This window comes from Ammospiza caudacuta, chromosome 28 (assembly GCF_027887145.1).
Source record: "Ammospiza caudacuta isolate bAmmCau1 chromosome 28, bAmmCau1.pri, whole genome shotgun sequence".
NCBI classification, from domain to species: domain Eukaryota; kingdom Metazoa; phylum Chordata; class Aves; order Passeriformes; family Passerellidae; genus Ammospiza; species Ammospiza caudacuta.
The window spans coordinates 5,102,999-5,126,874 of NC_080620.1; the positions used below are offsets into that span (position 1 = coordinate 5,102,999).

Consider the following 23,876-nt stretch of genomic DNA (forward strand, 5'->3'; position numbering starts at 1 on the left):
AGCATGTTCCATCATGGAATTACTGCTTTCCGTCCCTTCCCAGAGCTCCATTCTGGGCTAGCACATTCCACCATGGAATTACTGCTTTCTCTCCTTCCCAGAGCTCCATCATGGAATTCAGCATTTCCCTCCCTTCTCAGAGCTCCCTGATGGGCTAGCATGTTCCATCATGGAATTGCTGCTTTCCCTTCTCAGAACTCCACTGTGGGCTAGCACGTTCCACCATGGAATTGCTGCTTTCCCTTCCCAGAACTCCACTCTGGGCTAGCATGTTCCATCATGGAATTACTGCTTTCCCTTCTCAGAACTCCATTCTGGGCTAGCACGTTCCACCACGGAATTGCTGCTTTCCCTTCTCAGAACTCCATTCTGGGCTAGCACATTCCACCATGGAATTGCTGCTTTCCCTTCTCAGAACTCCACTCTGGGCTAGCACATTCCACCATGGAATTGCTGCTTTCCCTTCCCAGAGCTCCACTCTGGGCTAGCACATTCCACCACGGAATTGCTGCTTTCCCTTCCCAGAGATCCACTCTGAAAGCTGCACACACTCAGCTGTGCCTCAGCACTGACCTAGAGAAGCCACTTCAGAAAGAAAATACTTGTGTCATTTCTATGGACTATTAAATTCCTGACTGGAACACAAAGGCTGCTAAAAGCAACATTTCCTGGAGGGAAAATATCTAAATCCCTAGGAAACTGGACAGTGTGCCAAAAAACCTGTAATATGTCACATTAGCCATGACTCTGTGCTTCAGGCTTTTTGTCCTCCAAAGTCAGGGGCACAAAACCATCCAGTGGAGCACAGGAGTGAAATATTTTTGTACCATTAATAAAATAAATATTTAAACGGTATTTTTATCTTTATGCCTTCCTTTTCTAACCTCTGTTTTTCTGTATATTCACATTAGCACAGAAATACAGGTGTACATATGTATTCCTATGCTGTATATGAATAAATATAAATAAAGACATACATCAGGAGGTGTGCTCAGATTTTTTTTTTTGCTGATAAGGAGGTGCAATCAAGAGTTTGGAGACCCCCATTGTGTATCAGTAGTTTGCTTCTCACTGTGTTTGCAAGCACAGCTCTTATCTGGGTATTACTGTGTGTTAATGCACCCAACAGCCCCAGGAAATGAAGAACTGAAAAAAAGATACCTGAATCATTATTACCCAAAGATTTCTGCTATCAAGCTTTTTTAAAAAATGCTTTTAAAGCATAAATCAGGTGCAGCACAGAGCTCAGCTGGATCCTGAGATATCCTTTACTCACACCCATGTCCTTGTTTCTCCCAGCTCACTGTCACTCGGTTTATCTGCACAGCCCTCATGGATGTGACAACACTTCTTGAGCAGATAAACATCTCAGCATTGTCACCAGAGGCAGAAATGGCCTGTAAAAGTCTTCCCCACCTCTCCTCCCTGTGAAGGGATTCACACACTCCCATTTTACAGCAGGGATTAAAATTCCTGCTCTCCACTGAGGGGAGTCTCCAGTTTGGGATATTCAGGGACAGCCTGCTCACCCCAGGGAAGGTTTCACCAACCCCAACCCACCCAGACCCCTCCACTTCAGGCTACACCAAACCTGACCAGCCCAACCCATGAATGGAAAACCAGAATAACCATCACACAATAGAGGTTTCTGCATGAAGAAGGGTGAATACTCCCACAATAGGATAAAGTGCCAAAATCCCTGCTGAAATCCCTTAGGGATCACCTTAACCCCAGCACTCCACAGAAGTCTGATCACTTTATTTACAATTTACACTAACTTATAAAAATGGGAACAAGTCCAGCTCAAATAATTATAGTTGTACTCATGTAGGCAGTCCCTCAGATAAACTGGTTTGTTCTATCACAGAGAAAGGAATATTGAATTTCCTTAGAGAAACAAACATATTGAATGAAAGGCAAATTGGATTTCTCCCCAGTTGCACAAAACCAGATCATATTTACTCTCTATACACTCCAAGAATTCTCTCCCCAACAGCACCACAAATGCCATTCACCAGCTTTATTGACTTCTAAAGGGTAATTTGACAGCAGCTGGCACCGAGAACCGTGTTTGAAAGTTTTTGCATTACGATGAACAAACCAGTTTGCAAGTGAATCTACGGAATCAGAAGCCAGGAAAAAGGGAGGAAAAATTCCAAGAGCCTTATCTGGCTATCCTGAACACTTGCAGGAAGGAAAAGGACCTGAAGGCACACATGCACAGGTGGGTCCAGAAGGAATGTCTTTCCTGTCCTTCCACTGCAGAAGGATGGCAGCTGTGGGTGGGACACAAGGTGACACAAGGAACACAAGCAGCAGAGCTGTGCTGCCACAATCTGAATTTCCCAGCTCAGGAGCAGCTGAGGGAGCTGGGAAGGGGCTCAGCCTGGAGCAAAGGAGGCTCAGGAGGGATCTTGTGGCTCTGCACAGCTCCTGACAGGAGGGGACAGCCAGGGGACAGCAGGCTGTGCTCCAGGGGACACCAGGACGAGAGGGAACAGCCCCACACTGCCCCAGGGGAGGGTCAGGCAGGAATTCCTCCTTGGAAAGGGCTTGGAAGGGGCTGCCAGGGAGGTTTGGAGCCCCCAGCCCTGGAGGTGCACTCAGGTTTGCAGATCCCCTGCTCACTCACAGGGGGATTTCTCTGCTCAGCACCTCCAGACAAGGGCAAAGCCTCAACACTCTCCTTCCTAACGTCCCAAGACAACCTGCTAAAATTCCAAATGTATTAATAGCAACATAATAAATTATGAATATAAAGCTGAGTCATAAAAACCAAAAGTAAACACCATAAGGGATCTGGGTCAGAAATCCTGAAAACCTCGAGTTATAAATACTCAGCTTGTCCAAACAACCAACACAAAGCACAAGACCTACTTTGGAACCATGACTACTTTGAAATCTCATTCTTTCTCCTTCTCAAGGTCATGTCTTCTGGTGTAATAGAAAATGAAGCCAAATTAAAAACAGGGAAATAAAGAAAGGAAGTGCAGGAGGGGGTGGGAGCAGAATTACCACAAGCAGGGCCATCCAAACAGATGCTGTTTTCTTCTTCAAGACGAAACCCTGAGACACTGGTGAGAGGCAATGCAGACAGCAGGATGTGGAAAACTAGAGAAGCCATTGGGATTTAATTGCTGTATTGCAGTAGGAAAGCTGAACATTTGCAAGCAGCCACACCAAGCTGGAGTTTGCTCCAGTGGCACTTCTGCAATGGTGCTGAAAATAAGCTTTTCCCTCCTGAGCCAACAGTTACAGAGCTCTTCAGAAGTAGTGGAAGTGTATGATTTGGAAGCCATTCAGCTAGAACAGAGTTTTTATTATTCCTTGGCCATTCTAATGATCTCAGATCTGTCCTTGTCACTTATCTCTCGTCTCCGAAGAAAAATCAGCATTTTCGGGCCATTTATTACAAGCATCAAGTGTTAAACTTGTACAAGAGCTAAGAGCAGACAATTTAACACACTGCTGATGCTCTCAAGCTTAGGGCAATAGAAATTAAGTATCTGCACTGTGCAACAATGGTTTTCCAACTCCTTATTTCCCATGAAAAGAGAAAATACACTGTCTAGCTGAGAGACTGAACAAAGCCCTCAATGCTCTTCCCAGAGCTTCCACAGATTTCCTTTATGATCATTATCGAGGTTCTCTAAACAGTTTGCAGCATCGGTTTCTCCAAATGCTAAACAAATAATGGATATATACAATAGATGTAAATTAATTCCCTCTAAGTGCTGGAGAAGCCTCAAAGAGGGAGTGAGTGTGTCACAGACACAAAAAACACTTCTCCACACATCAGGGGGGGAAAAGCAGCTTTTTCCCAGCAAGAACTCCAAGCTTTTCTACACAGCCAAGAAAAAGGTGCAACAGAAAGAGCCCCCTGCACAAAGGGGGCTGGATGTGCAGAAGGAGTCCCAAAGGACTGGGAGTTGCCATTGCCTGGTTTTATTTTCAGCAAAGGTTTTATATTTCATGCAGAGGAAGCTGCAAAGCTTCCCTGCCCCAGCTAAACTTGAAGAAAGCCAAGTGGGACTCGTGCAGCAGCTGTGGATCCCACCCAAACTGAGCTCTCTGGATTCAGTCTCTGAAAAATGGGAACATAGGGAGGGGAAGAGGAAAGATGAATTGCACAAGGCAGTGCACAAATCATTCTTTTTCAGGGCAGGACATAAAAATACATTTATTTGTTTCTCTATGAAATAATTTAAAATATTCCTCACATAATATATATTTTTTACAATCCTGGAATAGTTTGAGCCTGTAGAATTTTCAAGCCCTGCCAAAAAAGCTATTTGGATTGAATCCTTAAAGGGAGGGAAAAATCAATTGCTGCTGTGAATGATGACATATTTCAGTGAGTTTTTAATATTGGGGAAAACTCTGCTGATATTTCAACAGAAATCAACAGCAGCAGACAAGTTATTCACAGAGGTGTTTCAGAGCTCACCCCAGCTCCTCACTGCTCTGGCCTCACCTTCTCCCTCCATCCCTTTGCTTCTCTCCTCTTCCTCCACATCTGGCCCCCTTTTCAGCTCCTCTTTTACTTTCACATCTTCCAAGGCAGTTTCAATAGCCATGACATCCCCAAGAGATTTCTGATCCTCTGTTTTGTGTCTTCTGGGTTGACTCCTTTTTCTGTGAGACCTGAAAGTACAGAAGTGTGATTTGACATAAAAGAACAGTCTTCAAAATAGAAAACCATCACTGACTTTAAAAGCTGAATAAAAAACAAAAGGATCTTCTTTGCAGAGAAAACACAAGGTAGCTAAAATAGCTACAGGGCAGAAGAGATATCTGAAAGGGAGCAGATGAACCTTGCATAACACAACATTTAAGATCCATTCACAGCAGCCATTAATTGTCTGGGTTTCCTGAAGAGCTTTTTCCTACCATTACTAATGTAAGCTCACAAGCTGCAGTTAAAGTGATTTTAATTGTGTTTTCAATCTATTTTGCTTGTATTTCAAAATACAGATGAAAACTTGTTTAAATCTCTCTTTCATCCTCTGCCTCCATTCCATTATTTCTTTTCATTCTGTCCGTGCTTCCCTTTGGCAAACTGCTGGAAGTCTGCAAAACATCATCTTCCAGCTCTGAGACATTACCCAGCACTGCCAGTTCCCAAAAACACACCATAATGAATGCTCACAGCACAATCAATAGGCAGTCTATGATTTTTCAGCAGTAAATTCAGAAGGTCCAAGTCCTTGAAGAAATCTAACTAAAAAATATGCTTATTAATAAGAACAGACAAATACTAACGAGGCAATAGCAATGCTGTTCATTCTTTTTAAAGTCAATGCCACTAAGGCAAAGATTACAGGAGCCACAATGCAAAGAGAAATGGAAATTCAGAAGCCAGGACAAGATTTTTGGGCTGGGAACTGTACCCTGACAGACACTCCCTTCTGCTCAAGAGGGACAGGGAGGGAAAATTGGAAGAACAAGAGTCAGAAATTTGAAAGTCAAGACAAATGCAGTTTAATAGGTGAAGAAAGAATTAAGAAAGAAAGAAGCCCAGGAAATCCACTCAGCACCTCCCTAGGCAGAGCAGTGCCCAGCCAGTCCCCAAAAACAGCACCTCAGAAGCCAAACCCCTCCTTCCTCCTCTCCCCCAGTTTTTATGGCTCCCCATAACATTTTATGGCACAGAATTTCCCCTTGGCCACTCGGGGCCAGCTGGGTCCCCTCCCCAGCTCTCACCCACCCCCAGGGTCCCTCTGGGCCAGAGTGGGACCAGATAAAGCCTCGACACTGTGCAAGCAACAGCCAAAACTTCAGAGCCCCAAATCCCAGTCACTCCATCCCAGCCAGCCCCAGCACAGGGCTTTACAGAATCTGCAGAATTTCTCCTTGAATTTCAAGTTTAAATCTAACAAGCTCTCCTTTTCCAAAAGGACTGATTCAGAAACTTGTGATTTTTTTCCCCATTTTCAGCATGTAGGCAGTTCTTCTTTGGTTGAAAGCTGCATTTTCCTTACAGCCTCACATCCATCATCGTGTGACAGAGACTAAAACACACTTTACTCATCAGTCCCAAAGTCTAGAAAAGCTAAAAAGCAGCTCCCCATCCTCAGAGCCCAGAAAACTCAGCTGCTAATTACATTTGGAGCACAACAGAGTTAAGAGCCCTTAATCAGCCTTTAAACTGACAAAGAAGGGAGAAAAAAATTCCACCTGAGCTGAATGATGAATAGAAAAGCAAGCTGATCCATATGCACAGGGACCTCTAATTGCCAGACTCTGAGCAGATGGTGGCCCTCCAAGAGGAGCTGGTGCCTTCACACCTGCAGGACAGCCACCAGCAGGAACAGGGGCTGAGCCCACAAGGATCAGCTCTGCTCTTCACCCATACTCCAAGAACACACCACCTTCCCTGGGAGGGGAGTGCAGGGTGGGAGGTGAAGATAAAGCTGTAAGACTTTGCCACTGCAGCTGGAATGTTCTGTAGCTGAAGGAGGAGTTGAGTCAAGCGTTACAGGCTGGTTTTAGCAAAGTGTGCTTTACTCCTGTGGTGTGGAAGTGCCAGGCAAAAATTACAGCGCAGAGCTTTATACTCGCAGGAGAGAAAAAAAAGATCTGTTTTGCAGTGCTCTTCTCACTCAGGGGTTGTGGGGGAGAGAGGCAGAAAGCTCAGCATTTAAAGAAAGTGCTTCCAGAACTACAGGCTGAAGGCTGAGCACTTCCAGAAGTGAAGCTGTTCTGTGTCTGACAAATTCACACACCAGAAATGAAATGGGGACTGGACTAAAACAGTCTCTTGCTGAAGCCATAAAGTAAACAAAGTTGGGTTTTTTAAGGTAACCAAGTCTGACTGACCTTAGAGAAGAAATAACACCTCTCTGCAGAGTTTAAAAGCTCCATTTTTCCAAGAGAGCTGACAAAAAAAGCAGCGTTTGTACTCTTTGAAGAACAGAACCACAAAGTGACTTAAATTAAGTAGCTACAACTGTGAAGGTTTGGGCAGAGGTGAATCCCATCCCTCCATCCTGCTGAGAAAAGTCAGGCTTCAAGTAAAACCATGTCTTGGAAAGACATAAGCACAGGAGAAAGTACAGCTAAGGAGCATTGAACAGCTTCAAAACTGCTTCAGGATAATGCTGGAATAATCCAGGAAACGCTGAATAGATAAGCAAAAAAAAAAGCACCTGGATCTTTTGCAATAGGCTCAGGCTGAGACAGAGGCTTCTCTGCTGGGTAATAGGCTCAGGGAGGGAAAATAATCCTTGGTGTTCATAGAGCACCTTCCAGTGTGCACACCAGCTGCACCAGGAACCTGAACAGTCCCAAAACTGCAGCAGCACTTCCACCAGTGAGCAGCTCCTTTTTCCCACCCCAGGTACATCACACACCCCTGGCAGCCCAGGAGAGCAGCTCCAGAGGGAAAACCAGAGGAGCCATCAGACAGTTGAGGTTCTCCAGTGACGGAGAGCACAGAAATACAAACCAAGGTGAAACCTGAGGAACCTCAAGGCCTGAATATTCCCTGGGGGCATTCATAAAAAGCTCAGTGACTGAGGAAAGGAGTCCCAGAGCTGCTATTTAAGGGATTGCCAGGAAAAAGAATGAAGGGGTGGATGTTGCTGAGGGAAGTCACATACCGGTGTTTGTTGTCCTCTTCCTCATCTCCTATCCTATAAAGCAAGATTCCAACAGGAAAAGGTTAGCATGCCAAATTTTCAATTCAAGCATGCTGTAACACACAAAAATCACAGACTTGTAGAAAATTAATACAAAGATCAAAGGAAGCACAGAAAGGCATGCATTAAATCCCCTTTGCAACTGATGGGCTTTTTTAAACTCCTGCTTTCTGATCAGTGAAGCTCTAAATGTTCACTATAGATTTTTTTTTTTTTTTTTTGTCTTCAGGATAAGAGATGAGATGTGAGGAAGCACAAAGTGTCCCACTTTGAAAAGCATGTGCTTTTATAACATGGGAAGGAAACAGGACCACGAGGGACACATTACCCCAGACAAATGGCATGAGGAGCTGTATGAAAAGAACAAAGGCAGAAAATAAAAGAGTTTGAACCATCTCCATGGAGGAGTGCAGCGTTTCCAGCTGAGCAGTTGAACTCCAGGCAGGGCTCAGCCCCTCTCTGGCTTTACCTGCGGAGCAGCTTCGCCTTCAGCTCTGCCTTGGTCTCGTTCCAGGCATCCAGCTCGGGGCTGCTCAGGGCCGTGGGCTTCATGTGGTCCAGCACAGCACTGTCCTTGCCCTGCTTCCAGAGCTCGTAGCGTTCTGGCTGCAGCACCCTGACAAACACGTCCATGGAGATCTTCACCATGTCCTTGCGGCACGTGCACTGCAAGAGAGCCCACAGGGTCACAGGAACGGCATTGGCCAGGGGAAAACCAGCTCTGCCCACACTGCCTGCTCCTGGAACACCAGCTGCCACCCCAAAGCTTCCCAGGCTGGTGGAAAACTCCTTCCCAAGGATTTTTGTCGGTTTCTCGGCTGTTTAGGTGACCTGGAAAGGCCCGGGGTGGCCTTGGACAACCCGCGCTTCAAAGGACGAGAAGAGGCTCCAGATCTTTTCTCGGTCTTGGTGTTTATTAATTGTTTATCTAAAAGATTTTCTCTTGGCCCGACAGAGGTCTGCACAGCAGCCAGCCATGAGCACACAGCGAGCCCCCGGGGCAGTCACCTATCTTTATACTCAAAGTTACGTATACAATATTTATCATTTTTCCCCAATGCCTTCTACCCTTATTAACCAGTGCACTTTTAGTAATAACCAATCCCAAAGTGCCAACATCACCACAGAAGATGGAGGCCGAGAAGAAGAAGAAGAGGACACGCCCCAATTCCTCCATCTTACTTCTTTAGACCCCCCTGTACAGAAATCCTAAATTCTGTGTCTTACACTCTAATTAACTTATCCCTTCACCATTTACCCCAGTGAAATCCTCCTATCCTCATACAGGTGTCGTCTCCTGTGCAGGATCAAAGTCCAGCCACCAGACACTTCTGGCAACATTCCAGGACTCCCGAGCCCCCCAGGGGTGGTCTCAGTCCCTCTGCACCTCAGTCCTGAGGTGCTCAGATCCCACAGATTTTGTTCTCCCTCCAAGCCCCCCAACAAGCCAAAGCCTCCTGGGAGTGGCACTGCTCGAGTTCTGTGCTGCAGGCATTCGACACAATTACTCTGTCTGAGCCTGCCCTCAAGCCCATTTCCCTCCACCAGCCTCTCTCTGGCAGAGTTTTCCAGGCTGAAAAGATATTATTGGTACCACCTCATAACTCAGAAAAGCCTTACAGGAATCAAAGCCTGACCTAGAGCACAGGGCAGTTAAACTTCATAATGATACATTCTGACATGGCACAGCAATCCTGCACAAAAGGGAAGAAATGAAAACCCTGCAGTAACTATAACCTGCATCCAAAGCATGAAGTGGGAGAAAATGTGCTTTATTCATTTCAGCTGGCATATGCTCATTAAAACTAACCTGGAGTCACACCCCTGCCATTGCACAGAGAGGACTCACAGGTGGTTTTCCTTGGATATTCCCTTTGCTGTGACGGATCAACAGACTGAGTGCAGCAAAGGGATTCTCACCCTGGGCACTGATGGCAGTCTCAAAGAGTCGGCCTTTGTAAACTCCATCAGAAGAAGGCAGAGGATGGAAAAGGACCCAGGAACCCCCAGGTGCCTCTGGGGGCTGCAGCCACAGCTCTCCTGCTCTAAGGTGCAAAGCTTTGCTTGCACTAAATTGCTTTTCAACTCCAAGCTGAGGCTGAGGTAATTGGAGCCACTTTGCAGGGCTGGTTTGGGTTTTTTTCCACCTTTCCTTCATACCTTTTCAAAACCATTCTATCCATTCTTTTGGCAGAAGTGCCTGAAATTAAACCTGCTTCTCCCTTTTCTCCCTTCCCTTTTCACCACCATCACTAAATAATTTATGGCCAGAGTTGAGAATTCACTGAGAGAGGGAGACAGGAGATTCCTTCTGCACAGTTCCCCACCATCCCACACCCTCCAGCTCCTGTTTCTCACTGTGCAGGGGCTGGGGCAGTGCTGGTAACCCCAGCGTGCTGAGTGGGAAGGAGCATTTATGGACAGCCACTTTCAGGAAAACTCCGTTTAATGAAAAACAGCTGAGGCCACAAAGGCTGGAAATGCAATTTGGCCACAGCATGGCAGGAACACAGATGGCACCCAGGCTCCCAACCCCAGCCCAGGCAGGAGCTTCCCACAGCACCTCCCTCTCTGCTGGCCTGAGGGACTCAGCAGATTTCCCTTAAGAAAATTTAAAAGCACCTGTGCAGAGCTAAAAGAGGAACACAAAGAGCATCCCAGCACAGCTCTGGGGATTGAACTCCTCAGAGGCTGAAAAATGGCTTCAAAGGGAGCTCTGCCCTTGGTGGTGCTGAGTTGGACCCAAGGGGTGCAGCACAGACTCCCCCACACCTTCAAATCTGCCAGCACAGCCCGAGGCACTCAGGGCAGGGGCTGCAGAGCAGTTCCAGCCCCTGCAGCCCCAGAGGCTCCCCCAGCCCCTGGGCAGAGCTGGAGAAGCCCAGGCTGAGCTCTGGGGATGCTGCTGGGCTGCACTCAGCACTGCCACTGTGGCCCCCACAGCAGCCAAGCTCCTTTCTGTCCACAAATCTACCATGATGGATGTTTATATTTCAATTTTAATTTAATTCTATTGCTTTCACAGCAGCCAGCATGAATAATTTACAAAGCCTCCTTCCTCTGGGGCTCCTTCTGGAGCGTGCAGTGCTGTTTCCTCAGCTGCTGCAGTTGTGTCACAGCCACATCCCCAGCATGGCCAGGACATTGTTCCATGCCCTTCCTTCAGACTGGATCCTGCTGATGCTTCCAACACAGCTGGAGAAGGGAATGTTCTGTGTGTGTGTGAGAATGGGGGAGACCGGGAGGAGAGTGAGGGTACAGGAGGGTGAGGAATTGCCTTTGCAATCAACCCCTGCTTTGGTTGGTTCCTGGCAATGATCTCCAGTCCCACACCCTGCCTTCCCCCTTCCACACACACACAGCTGTATTTCTTTCAAAGTGTTTCATTGTGGTCATAAACACATGTATTTCCTAAAAGACATGGTGCCTACGCTCCCATCTCTTCCCTCCCTACCCCAGTTTCTGCAGAACATATCCTCCCAAATTCCCTCCAATTCTAACACTTTTCTATTCCACTATTATTAAACTTCATAGAAAAAACACCCAAAAAACTAACATGTCTACACTAAAACACCACCCCTAAGGAGAGATCTGAAACCTCATTTCCTTTACATGAGACAAAACTGAACCACAAAGCTCCAGTCTGGGAATTCACAGAATTCCTATGGATCAACAGCCCTGAGAAGGATTTCAGGGTGATGTGATCACCCAAAGCAGAGCACTGAATGGCAGCACGAACATCCTGTGCAAACGGCAGTGAGAAATCCCAGGAACCCTGAGATCCCATCCAGCACCTTCCCCTCTCCCCTCCATCCCTCCCAGCCCTGGGAGCAGCAGGGCTGGCAGAGCCACAGATCAAACAAAGGAATAAACAACAGAATATTCATAACTGCCTTCTCCAAGGAGCCACTGCAAGTCCTGAAAATGGGAGTGGAAAAAACCAAACAAAAATCAACAGCTTTAGGGTCAGTTCTGTGCCCTCGGTTACAGCGGAGCTGAGACCCAAAAGAGCAATGAGAGGAGTTTCCATATTCACCAAATCTGCAGGAACTTCACCCATTCCATTCTCTGAAAGCTTTTCCCAGCCTCACCTCTCCTTTTCCATAAGTTAATGGCTTTATTAACTATAAGCACATGGAAAAATACTGTAAGGAAATGCACAATTAAACCTTTTTCCAGCCTAAAACCACAACATTCTTCCTTTCCTCATTATTTTATTATCTGCAACTCTAATTTGGAGCCTGTGGTAAAATATGTGACCACACCAGGAGCCCTGTCCCATCAATTCTAACTCCAAGACTGATAGGGGGGAATTTGTGGCTATGCAATGTACAACCATTATCTTATTTGCAATATTTTTAAACATAAAAACACAAATAAGTCTCTATAAAATAACAGTCAAATAAAATGGCTGTCTCCTTGAAGTCATAAAATCAAATGATTTATGGAAAAGTGCAGACTCATTCAACTTCAACCTTCAGCAACAGTTTTGGGAGGATATTTCCCTCAATTCCCAACTATTAACACTGAACTGAACCAGTTCCAGCACACAAGAAAGGTTAATGGAAAATAATCCTTTTCCTTACGCAGAAATAGTCACCAAAATTACATATTTTAAGTGGCACCACTGGTTTTCATGGACAAAACCCTTCATATTCAGATGAAAGCAGTTGGTAAGACTCAGCTGAGCCTCCCACTTTCCCTTAATGGAAATTCATCCATCACAAAACCCAACATGCTCGAAATTGAAGCTCTTTCAGCTTTTAAATGCCAGACTAAAATCTTTGCTTAAAGCTTTTCTACCTGCTTTACAATAAAAATGAAGCCTAAAAGCAAGTTCCTGGGAAGGAGGGGTGGAAAAGGAAAGGCAGCAGAGGAACACGGACAACACCTCCCAGCTTCTCCCTGGGCATTTCCAGAGAGAAGAATTTCAGCTTTTGGGAGAAACAAATCCCCAGCCAGCAGCAGGAATCCAGTTCGTTCCTATATCAGGTGTGTTTCTGGGATCTAACAGGACACAAAAACCCAGTTTGAAGCTCCAGGTTCCTTCTCCTCGCCCTCAGCCAGCCCAAGAGGGCTCCTGGCAGACGAACGGCAGCAATTCTGGGAATTGAGGATTCAGTGAATGAGGATTCAGCTTGGAGGAGTGTTGAAGTGAGGGGGAGAACGACCATCCTATAATGCATCGAACTCCAAATTTATTGATCGATCAGACACTTTAAATAACAGTGTTAATTAACTTCATGAATATTCCAAAATCCAGGTTTACGATAGGCTAACAGAGAAAACTCTAACCACTCCTTTTGTTTTACAATACCGTTGATTGTTTACATCAAACAAAATCAGTGTTCTCACTGTGATACGAACGGTTCCCAAAACTTCCATAACTGTTCCCAGGGTGCCATCTTTTCCCAGAGAGGATGTTACCTTTGTTATGGGAAGACTGCCTGAGAACTTTATTGTTTATACAAGGATGCCTGAGAGAGACTAATTGTTTATAGAAGTCAGGCTGGAAACTGCTTTGAAACTGCTTCGCAGCTACCTGTTACTTTTCTCTCAGTTGCATGGCTTCGTGGCCTTTTTCTTTAAGCCATGCTTGAACTAAACTCCCGACAGAGGAGGAGGAGGAGGAAAAGCCCAAAGTGCACAGTTGTGCGTTTAATGCTGGCGGTTGGAAGCTGTGGGAAGGAAGATGAGCCCTGACCCCCCGTTCGCAGAGTAATTAGCGGTATCAACAACAACCCAGCTCATTAAACAACCCACCGGAAACCTTCAGAGCCTGACAAACAAAACCATTAGGAAGGATTGCCATGAACCCCCTGTCCTGTCCTGGCTGCAGGGCAGCATTGCTGCCGGCCTGCTCCCCTGGCTGCCCCCAGCTCCCGGGGCATCCCTGGGGTGCAGGGCTGGGGCTGGGGCACAGCCACCCCTCCCTCCCTTCACACACAGCGCTGTGGGGCACAGAAATGCGCTGGGAGCGCTGTCCCAGAGCTGGGATCAAATCAAAATAATAAATAAAATTAAAATAGTATCATATTAAAAATAAAAATAAAAAATATAAAAAATAAAAAATAAAAAAATAAAAAATAAAAATAAAAAATAAAAATAAAAAATAAAAATAAAAATAAAAATAAAATAAAAATAAAAATAAAAATAAAATTAAAAATTAAAAATAAAAATTTAAAAATAAAAAAATTTAAAAATAAAAAAAAAATATTATCCCAGAGCTGGGATAAAATAAAAATAATAAATAAAATTAAAATAGTATCATATTAAAAATAAAAAAAAATTAAAAATAAAAAATAAAAAATAAAAAATAAAAAAATAAAAAATAAAAAATAAAAAATAAAAAGCATTATCCCAGAGCTGGGATAAAAATAAAATTAATAAATAAAATTAATAAATATTATAATATTAAAAATATAAAATAATAAAATAAAAAATAAAAAAACATTATCCCAGAGCTGGGATAAAAATAAAATTAATAAATAAAATAAAAAATAATATAATATTAAAAATATAAAATAAAAAATAAAAAATAAAAAACATTATCCCAGAGCTGGGATAAAAATAAAATTAATAAATAAAATAAAAAATATTATCATATTAAAAATATAAAATAAAAAATAAAAAATAAAAAACATTATCCCAGAGCTGGGATAAAAAAAAAATCAATAAAATAAAAAATATTATCATATAAAAAATATAAAATAATAAATAATAAATAAAAATATTATCCCATAGCTAGGATAAAAAATAAAATAATTCAATAAAAATACTATCATATTAAAAATATAAAATTATAAATAATAAATAAAAATATTATCCCAGAGCTGGGATTAAAAAAATTAAATAAAATAAAAACTATTATCATATTAAATATATAAAATAATGGATAAAAAACGTTATCACAGAGCTAGGCTAAAAAATAAAATAAATCAATAAAATAAAAAATGTTATAAAATTAAGTATATAAAATAATAAATAAAAACATTATCCCAGAGCTAGGATAAAAAATAAAATAAATCAATAAATAACCCATGCCAACACCCAGAAGGAGCTGCTGGCACTGAGACCCCCCAGGGACATTCAGCCACCCCACCCAGCACTGGAAATCCTGGAAATCCTGGAAATCCTGGAAATCCTGGAAATCCTGGAAATCCCAGCAAATCCAGGATTGATTCTGCTCACAGAACCCCACTTTGGTCTTTCATTAACAAAAATCCTCTCCAGAACCTCCCAGCCAGAACTGCAGGAGAGGAGATCAGAAAAGAGCTGATAAAACAAAGCTTCCAGACCATTTCCAAAAAACAACCGTCCCCTTTCCACCTCAGCACAAAAAATGCTGTAAAAGTTCCTTTTTCTTGCACAGAATCAAGAGCATTAGGAGTGTTTACAAATAATACAAGAAAATAAGTATGAAGAAAGGTGGAAGAATTTGTACAGGAGCAATTTTGAATCTGTCTGATGGAAATAAACCATGGAAATGTTATTCCATAATAGATTTCTTTAATGTATTCCAAGCTTAAAAGGTCTAATTAGAGTAAAAGAGCAATTTTGAACGTCTGACAAAAATAAACTATGGAAATGCTATTTCATAATAGATTTTTTTTATGTGTTCTAAGCTTAAAAGGTCTAATTAGAGTCAGTTGAGGCATAGACACAAAGTAATGCAAAAATTCAGCTCTGATTTGCCTTATTTTGGGGACTAATTTTGCAGTATTACCAAACAGATTTCTGCAAAAACCTCACAAGTTTTATTTTCTTGGGAAATACAGACACATTGAAGGCAAAAAAAAACCTACCAAAATGTGAATAGTAAGAAGAAAGCTTCAATTTCAGCTGGAAAATTATATGCTAGACAACATTAAATCACAGATATTCCAAGTGTAAATTTGAGATTGTTTCTATATTTTATATACAGTACAGAAAAAGGAGTGAGCAGAAGGTTTAGAAGCAAGAAGCCATGTAAAGGATCCTGGGATGAGGCGAAAGCTGGTTTTTGCAGAGCCCAAAATGCAGGACCTGGGCAGGAGGGGCAGCCTGACCCTGTTTTATGTTGAGAGAGAGAATTCCAGCAGTTTTTCTGGAGTAAACAGGAGATAAAGGAAGGTGTGGAAGTGGCAGCCAGCAGGAACCCAGACCTTCTCCAGGAGTGGCTGCACTTAACTGAAAGTGCAGAGATTGCTCCACTCCCATCCATTTATTTTCAGTCCGGTTTGCCAAAGAAATAGAAAAGCTGAGGTGGGATTTGAATTTCTGCTGAAATTCTGAAAGGGTCTCTGAATAGCAGGAGGCTCACTGTGACTACAGGGAGGGCACTTTCCTGAAACCCCTGCTTTAAAAGGGTTATTTGGGCAAAGACACAGCTGTTGAAATCCTCTGGTGGTGCCATCCAAGCGTTTTCAGAAACAAAAAACCAAGCAGGAACTGCAGGCTCATGGTGCAAAATAAAAAAGAAATTTAATAAAAGATATAGTAAGGAATGAAAATTATAATTTCCTGCCTGTCACTCAGCAGCTTTTTTCAACGACCAAACAGAAAAAAAAAAAAAAAAAAAAAAAAAAATCTGACAAATGGAAGACAATTGGCTGAGGAACTCCAAGTACAAAGGGAAATATTTCTCCCTAATTCCTAAGCTCTGCCTGTGCAGGCAAACATTAACTGTGCTATATACAAATAAACCCATCCCTCCTCAGCTGAATCAGGAATGCTCAAGTCCAAAGCAAATATTTGGATTACAGCTGACTCTGAAACGTTGTGCCAGGATCTCCAAGGCTGCGAAAACCCCTCTGAGCTCCCTTCTCCTGTCTCTTCTTGCTGCACTGTGACTGCGACACCTCATCACCAAACAGGACTGCAGCTCCCAGAAGCATTCCCTGCCAGAGCTCTGGGAGGTCTGGAATGGGATGAACCCACAGCACAACCCTGGGAAGGGCTGCTGGCAGCACATGGGACCAGCCCTGGCAGCCCCAGGGTCACTGCAGGGCTCCCCATCCCTGAACAAGGATCTGCTGCTCAGCTTTTGCCCAGGATCACTGCAGGCTTCTCCATCCCTGAACAAGGATCTGCTGCTCAGCTTTACCCCAGGACCAGTTCAGATCTCTCCCATCCCCAAACAAGGATCTGCTGCTCAGCTTTATTCCAGGATCACTGCAGGTTTCTCCATCCCCAAACAAGGATCTGCTGCTCAGCTTTACCCTGGGATCACTGCAGGTTTCTCCATCCCCAAACAAGGATCTGCTGCTCAGCTTTACCCCAGGATCACTTCAGATCTCTCTGCTGCTCAGCTTTTGCCCAGGATCAGGTGCAGGTTTCTCCATCCCTGAACAAGGATCTGCTGCTCAGCTTTACCCCAGGACCAGTTCAGATCTCTCCCATCCCCAAACAAGGATCTTCTGCTCAGCTTTATTCCAGGATCACTGCAGGTTTCTCCATCCCCAAACAAGGATCTGCTGCTCAGCTTTACCCTGGGATCACTGCAGGTTTCTCCATCCCCAAACAAGGATCTGCTGCTCAGCTTTACCCTGGGATCACTGCAGGTTTCTCCATCCCCAAACAAGGATCTTCTGCTCAGCTTTATTCCAGGATCACTGCAGGTTTCTCCATCCCCAAACAAGGATCTGCTGCTCAGCTTTACCCCAGGGTCACTGCAGGCTTCTCCATCCCCAAACAAGGATCTGCTGCTCAGCTTTACCCCAGGATCACTTCAGATCTCTCTGCTGCTCAGCTTTTGCCCAGGATCAGGTGCAGGATTCTCCAATCCTGAACAAGGATCTGCTGCTCAGCTTTAGCCCAGGACCAGTTCAGATCTCTCCCATCCCCAAACAAGGATCTTCTGCTCAGCTTTAGCCCAGGATCACTGCAGGGCTCCCCATCCCTGAACAAGGATCTGCTGCTCAGATCTAGCCCAGGATCAGGTGCAGGAGGAAAGCTGAGCTTGGCCTCAGAGCCACCTTGGCTGGGAGGACTCAGCTGCAGCACCAGGCTCCTCCAGGCCAGATGGAGACATTTCCATCAGCACACCAGCTAAAATCTGGTGTTTCTTCTGGGCCCTGTCCAGCTGGATGGGGACATCCCTCTCTCACTGGGGCACCCTCAAGGCTGTGAAGGATCCAGACCCTTCCTCTGGACCTGACACTGGCTGAGAGCACAGAGATCCAGTCCTGAGGATTTCTGCACATCACAAAAGACAATTTGTGGAATTTCTCTGTCACAAACCACACTCAGCACTGGGGCTGGAGGAGCAGGAGGATCAGAAAAGCAGACCCAAGGGACAACAGCACCTGTTCTAACTAAAAACCCAAGGAGAGAAAGACTCCACATTCTCAACAAGCTTTGGACCAAACAGGACAGCTCAGATTATTCACTTGCTATTCACCAAACCAAATTCCACTGGAATTTCTAAGGATCTACCCATCCTGGTTTCTCATTTACAGATACAAGTGGATTTACCCACTGTTAGTTTCCCACACTACTCTGCAGCCATCGCTATTTTTTTTTTTTTTGCTAATCCTGACACTTGTTCTACCATTAGAGCAGGGCCAGTGTCTCAGCAGCTGATCTTTACACTCCAGGCTGGTTATCCTGTATTTTTTACAGGTTCTCTGTGGGATGCAGAACATTCATTGCACCCATCTGGCAGGCAATTAGCACAGCTCTGCTCTCTGAGGTGAACCATTACCTTCCTGCCCTGCACTGCACCACTGCCACACAGCTCTCAGCACAGCCCAAACCTCCTCCCCAGGATAATGTCCAGGAGAGCATTACAAGGGGCTAATTATGAACCTGGCCTTGTCCCCGTTCTCCTGAGGGCAGGCAGGACAAGAGAGCTGTGCTGGCAGCCCAAGGAAAGGAGGAATCCCCACCTGGGTCACTGCAGGCACAGCAGGAGCCTGCAGAGCTTTGCCCAGCTCAGACTTCCCAAGAAATTCTATAAATGAGTATATAGTCAGAAAAAAAAAAATCCCCAAACCTGTCTGCATGTGAGCAAGGACAATCTAATTGTGCCTGGGAACAAATAAATCAATGAAGCCATTTCTGAAATATAGGAAAGTTGTGGTAGTTAATTAAAAATCACATACTCAGGAACGGTGTGGGTTGGGAGGGACCTTAAATCCCATCTCATCCCATGCCTGCCATGGCAGGGACTCCTTCCATGTCCTGGAATGTCCATCCTGGCCCTGGGCACTGCCAGGGATCCAGGGGGCACCTGTGCCATGGCCTGCCCACCCTCCCAGCCAGGAATTTCCTCCTGATGTCTCTGCAGGAATTCTCCCCCCACAGAGGTGCAGGCAGCTCCAGTGCACACCCTCAGCTGATCATTCCCCAGGTCCCTGCTTAACCTCACATGAAATTTAAACACAGCTTTGCCCCCACAGAGTAACAAACTCTCCCTCAGCTGGGACCCCCCGCCCAGGTTCATTAACACTGGTTTGGAGCAGCATTAAGCAAAAAAGCTCAGAACGGACAAGTGCCACAGAGTGCAGTGGGAATAAATTGGGCATCTCCTTCCACACTTCCACTTTGTGTCCCCAGATCTGCTCCTGCCCTGCTGCTGCTTGTTCAGTAATTTCACGCTACGCTGCCTAACAATGTAAGCATGGAGGCTCCATCTAAAACTGCACTTCCCAAATGTCACTTGTTTGTGAACACATGGCTGAGCCCAAAATTGCTTTTAATATTCGAGTGGCGCCTGCTGGCTCTGTTGTAGTTAAGGGTCTGTCTGAATTTCCATGATAAACCCCATTTTCTGGGGTGTAATACCATGACCACTCACTACACATAAACCTGCTTTACAAGGTCACAGCAGACAATCACCAATTTTTACATTTTTAAACCAAGACTGCTTGGCTATTTTTGAGTTTCAGACACCTGACACTGATTTGAGGTCTCTTACAGTTTAAGGTTTTTCTTACCATCCCTTTAACTCCAGAACAAATCCAAATGTCTGACCAATCCCTGGAAGTGTCCAAGGCCAGGCTGGACAGGGCTTGGAGCAACCTGGGATAGTGGAAGGTGTCCCTGCCCATGGCAAAACTTCCCAGATTCTACTGGGAATGAGCTTTGCTGGTCAGTTATTCTGCAGACTTCAAACCAGGAGAGCTGTCACAAACCAAAGTACACCAGGAACCTGCCCTAATGAGAAATAACCACACAAACATAACTCTCCAAACTTAACTGAGTGCACAGATTAGAGGAATCCAGGTATTTTCAATGTTATTACCATAGTGTTATTAAAGCTTAAAAGTATTTCCAGCTTATTCCTTCCCCTCCAGTGTGTACCTAATGAGTTGTGCTCAGTTACATCAGTCACCTTATTCACTGTGAAACGCAGTTTGGATGCACCAGAAAACTAATTCCAATTTACCAATCCCAAAACAACCTGTTCAGAACCTGAATACGGCACTTGAGAAAACCATTCCTACACCTTCAGAATAAAATGGAGCTGGGGGTGCTCAGCCTGGAGAAAAGGAGCCTCAGGGGTGAACTTGTTGTTCTCTACAGCTCCCTGAAAGGTGGCTGCGCTCAGGTGGGGTTGGGCTCTTTCTCCAGGAACTGACAGATCCAGAGGACACAGACTCAAGCTGCACCAAGGGAAATAAAGGTTGGATATTGGGAAAATGTGTTTTACAGAAAGGGTGAAAAAGTTCTGGAATGGTTTTCCCGGGGAGGCGGTGGAGTCACCATCCCTGGGTGTGTTTAACAAAGCCTGGGTGTGGCACTGGGTGCCAGGGCTCAGCTGAGGTGTTGGGGCTGGGTCGGATTTAATGACTTTTAAGGTCTCTTCCAACCCAGTGATTCTGTGAATTCTGTGAGTTCTGTGAATTCTGGGATTCTGTGAATTCCATGAAAACAAATTATCGAGAGGCAAAACCAGCGACATGGGACAGTGACAGAGCACACCCCAAAGCAGAGGCACTTTGTGTGCTCTCCTCAGCAATGAGGACAAACAGGGGGCATGGCTGTGTGTGCCAGGGCTGCCCCAGCTGTCCCTCCCAGCTGCCCACCTGCGTTGCCATCTTGCCGTAGTCGATCCAGCGCAGGGTGGCGAAGTTGGTGGACTCGGCGCAGTTGAAGCCGTGGTTGAAGCCAGCGTGGTACCCATAGGGGAACGTGATCATGAACTCCCCGGCTTCCTGGGTGATCTGCAAAACACAGGGAAAAGGAGGAGACACCCCACAGGTCACTTAATGCAGCAGCCTGAGAACAGAGACTCGTTAAAAACCCCAACTGATGAAATCTCTTCCCACTGGAGGGTCGGCAGAGCAGCTCTTGGCTGAGCCTGGAACACTCCTGGTGAACTGCAGGAATACTCAAGGGTTTCTCTTAAGGGAAAAACTCAGAACAGTGGGCAGAAGGGGTCACATACCCTGAGCTATTTTACACCTGCAGGCTCCAGTTACAAAGGGGTCTCAGGCTGCAACATTCCAAAAGATCAATGCAATGGAAGAGGCAGAGCTTGACCTTCCCTGTCCTTCCAACCAGCAGTGCTGACAGAGCTCTCCCAGCTGTCACAGGCCAAGAATTCAGCCTGGATTCCTTCCCACAGCCACAGCCCACACCCCAGCAGCTCTGAGCCCACAGAGACCCCAGGGGACTGCACTTCCCCACACAAGGATGGGGCCAAATGCAAAATGGAAACACACAGAACTTCAAACACTTCCCCCTCGGCTGGGCCAACATCTGAACTCGCAGATGTCATTAACAGAAGAATAATTCAAGAAAGAGGGAATAAAAGCTGCTGTGATGCACAAGAAGCTCCTGCGGGATTTCAGGAGGAGGTGCTGAAGTCCAGCCTGCACCCAGCCCCTCCACAAAGCCCAGCAGTGCCACTCTGCTGGCTCCAGGAGATGGACAGATGATGTTCCTGTCAGTGAATGCACATCCTGATGTCTCCATTTCAAGCCCACATCATCCATGGCACTGCTGTCAACATTATCCCACAATAAATTAGAAAACACTCCAGATGATGGATAGGCCATGCAGAAAAGTAATAACTATTGAAAGGAAAGCCAGCACAAACTGCCACTCATGAAGAAAGCCCCAAATTTACTGACTTCTGCAAGCTCTTGAGGAATAAATGGAGAAATCAATAGGAGATTACAGAAATACACATTTTTAATTATTAAAAAGCCCTAGTATTGATCTGTTTCTTTTTTTTTTTTTTCCAGAACAGCATTATAGAGATTTATAAATGCTGCCTATTTCAACCTCATTGAAATCTGCCAAGGATTTGGATGAAGGGATCCTATCTCTGTTCCTCAGGAAAAATGGCACCTTTCCCCTGTTTGTGAATAATAAACTTCACTGTTTCAGGACAGGGCTTGGAGTTTGGGACAGTGGAAGGTGTCCCTGCCCATGTTTGGGATTTAAGGTCCTTTCCCACTCCATGATTCCATGAAAGCAGTTTGGAGCAGGCCTCTGTGACACTTCCCCCACCCACAGGCAGCTCTGGCTCCGTGTGCTGGGAACAGCCAGCAGCAGCAGTTTGAGTGATTCTGCACAGATACAAATCCCTGTAACCACCCCTGGCTGAGGAGATTTACTTCTTGCCACAAGACCTTAAGAATAAGCACGTTAAAACGATCATACCAAATAAACATGACCCCTCTTTTCAAATCAGGGCTTAAGAGCTGCAGGGATCCTTCCAGGCTTAGAGAGCAGCATGAACACTTACACAACAGGGAACCAGCACAGCCAGCTCCACTTTGGGTCACGCTGGATCCACGGAAAAATCAAAAAGAGTTTCAGAATCACCAGCGGGGCTTTGCTGCCCCTTGATGAGCCAGACCATCCTTATCAGCTCGTCACTCTCTACATGAGAGGCTCCCTCACTGCCAGAGTTTGTTCAGTGACAGCTTTGCCTCTCTTCAGCGTCTCAGCCAAAGCCCAAATTCTCCTTTTCACAGCAGAGCTGGTTGGAACCCCAGGCTGCACTCAGCACAACAATGCCCTTGGAAATGAAGCCAATTCCCCCAGAGGTTCTGCTGGGTTGACAGGAAAGAGGAGCTGTGCAGGGACAGCCTGCAGGGACCTACCCTGTCAAAGGGAATCCCATATTTCTTCAGGATGGAGGGAGAAATGAGGGTCATCTTGTGACGGAGGAAAGCATCACATCCCTGAGAGCTTCCTGGGAAGAATCCTGTGGAGACATTCAGAGGAAGAGCATCACTAAGGAATGTCCTTGGGAAAACAACACAACCTGCCAGATTCCACATCAACCTGCCCTACGTATCACTACCTAAAGGGAAAAATGTTAATATTCAGGGAAAGGAAAGGGCTTCATCCCAGGCAGTGGCACGAGGGACACGTTCACAGTGGTCACCAACAAGTGGCAGAGGCAGCAGGAGCTGACCCAGTCAGCACCTCATCACCCCCAAGTGTTAAATTCTGCCACTGAGTTATAAATTCTGCCACTAATCACAAATAATTAATTAGTAACCAATGCCCAAACCCCCTCACTGGCAGCTCAGCCCAATTTTCCTCACTATGTCCTTCCCTCCAAGTGGCTGACTCCACAACAAATTGTGTGTTTGTAGGGACTCAAACCCATCACAGCTTAGCAAAACAAATAACCCAAGCTCTGGAACCAACATTAATTGATGAGACATAATGGAAGGTGTTTCAGAAAGTCAAAAGGATTACTGGATTCCAGGTTTACTTATATTTTTGCTCTAAAAGCATTTCAATTCAAATTATGACTGTCTGCTACCCAGTCTGTCGTCCCTCTCTGCAGTTCCTCTTTTTAATGCACAGTTTAAGTGGCTCTCATTAAAGCCACTAATAAAGAAGCACATTTTAAGTGATTAGCACCAATAACATGGCAACACATTAACATTCTCTCCATGGGCTCCATGGCTCTCCCAGTGAGCCCATTTACAGCTCAGCTATTCATTTTCCATATTAATTGCACACTCATTTCTCCATAGTAAACTTCTCCCCACCGATGCACAAGACAGGGGAATGGCCAGGCAGCAATTTTGGCTCTTTGCAGAGTTAAATCATCACCTACCCAGCTTCTAGAGACAGGAAACTAAAATAAAGACCAGATCATTGATAATTTGCTCCTGATTTTACAGCACAAACCATCTCCGTGCCTCAAAATTGATCATCCGTAAAAATTAGTTACAAACAGCAAGAAACTTATTATTGCTCCTGTCAGACCTGGAGTGGTATTTCAGAGTCTGCAGAACACAAGTCATCTGATTGATTGACTTCTCATAAAAATTACTT

At 45.0% G+C, this 23,876-nt stretch overlaps 1 protein-coding gene across 1 annotated transcript in view; it reads right to left on the minus strand.

Annotated features, from left to right (window-relative positions):
- Positions 1-23,876, minus strand: part of KDM4B (lysine demethylase 4B) — a 73,763-nt gene that overhangs the window by 20,293 nt on the left and 29,594 nt on the right. Inside the window, exons 7-11 of the mRNA XM_058820865.1 lie at positions 22,682-22,785; positions 20,651-20,788; positions 8,110-8,306; positions 7,602-7,634; positions 4,475-4,644 (exon numbers count right to left, since the gene is read on the minus strand). Coding sequence (XP_058676848.1) covers positions 4,475-4,644; positions 7,602-7,634; positions 8,110-8,306; positions 20,651-20,788; positions 22,682-22,785 — 642 coding nt within the window. The remainder of the gene's footprint in view (positions 1-4,474; positions 4,645-7,601; positions 7,635-8,109; positions 8,307-20,650; positions 20,789-22,681; positions 22,786-23,876) is intronic.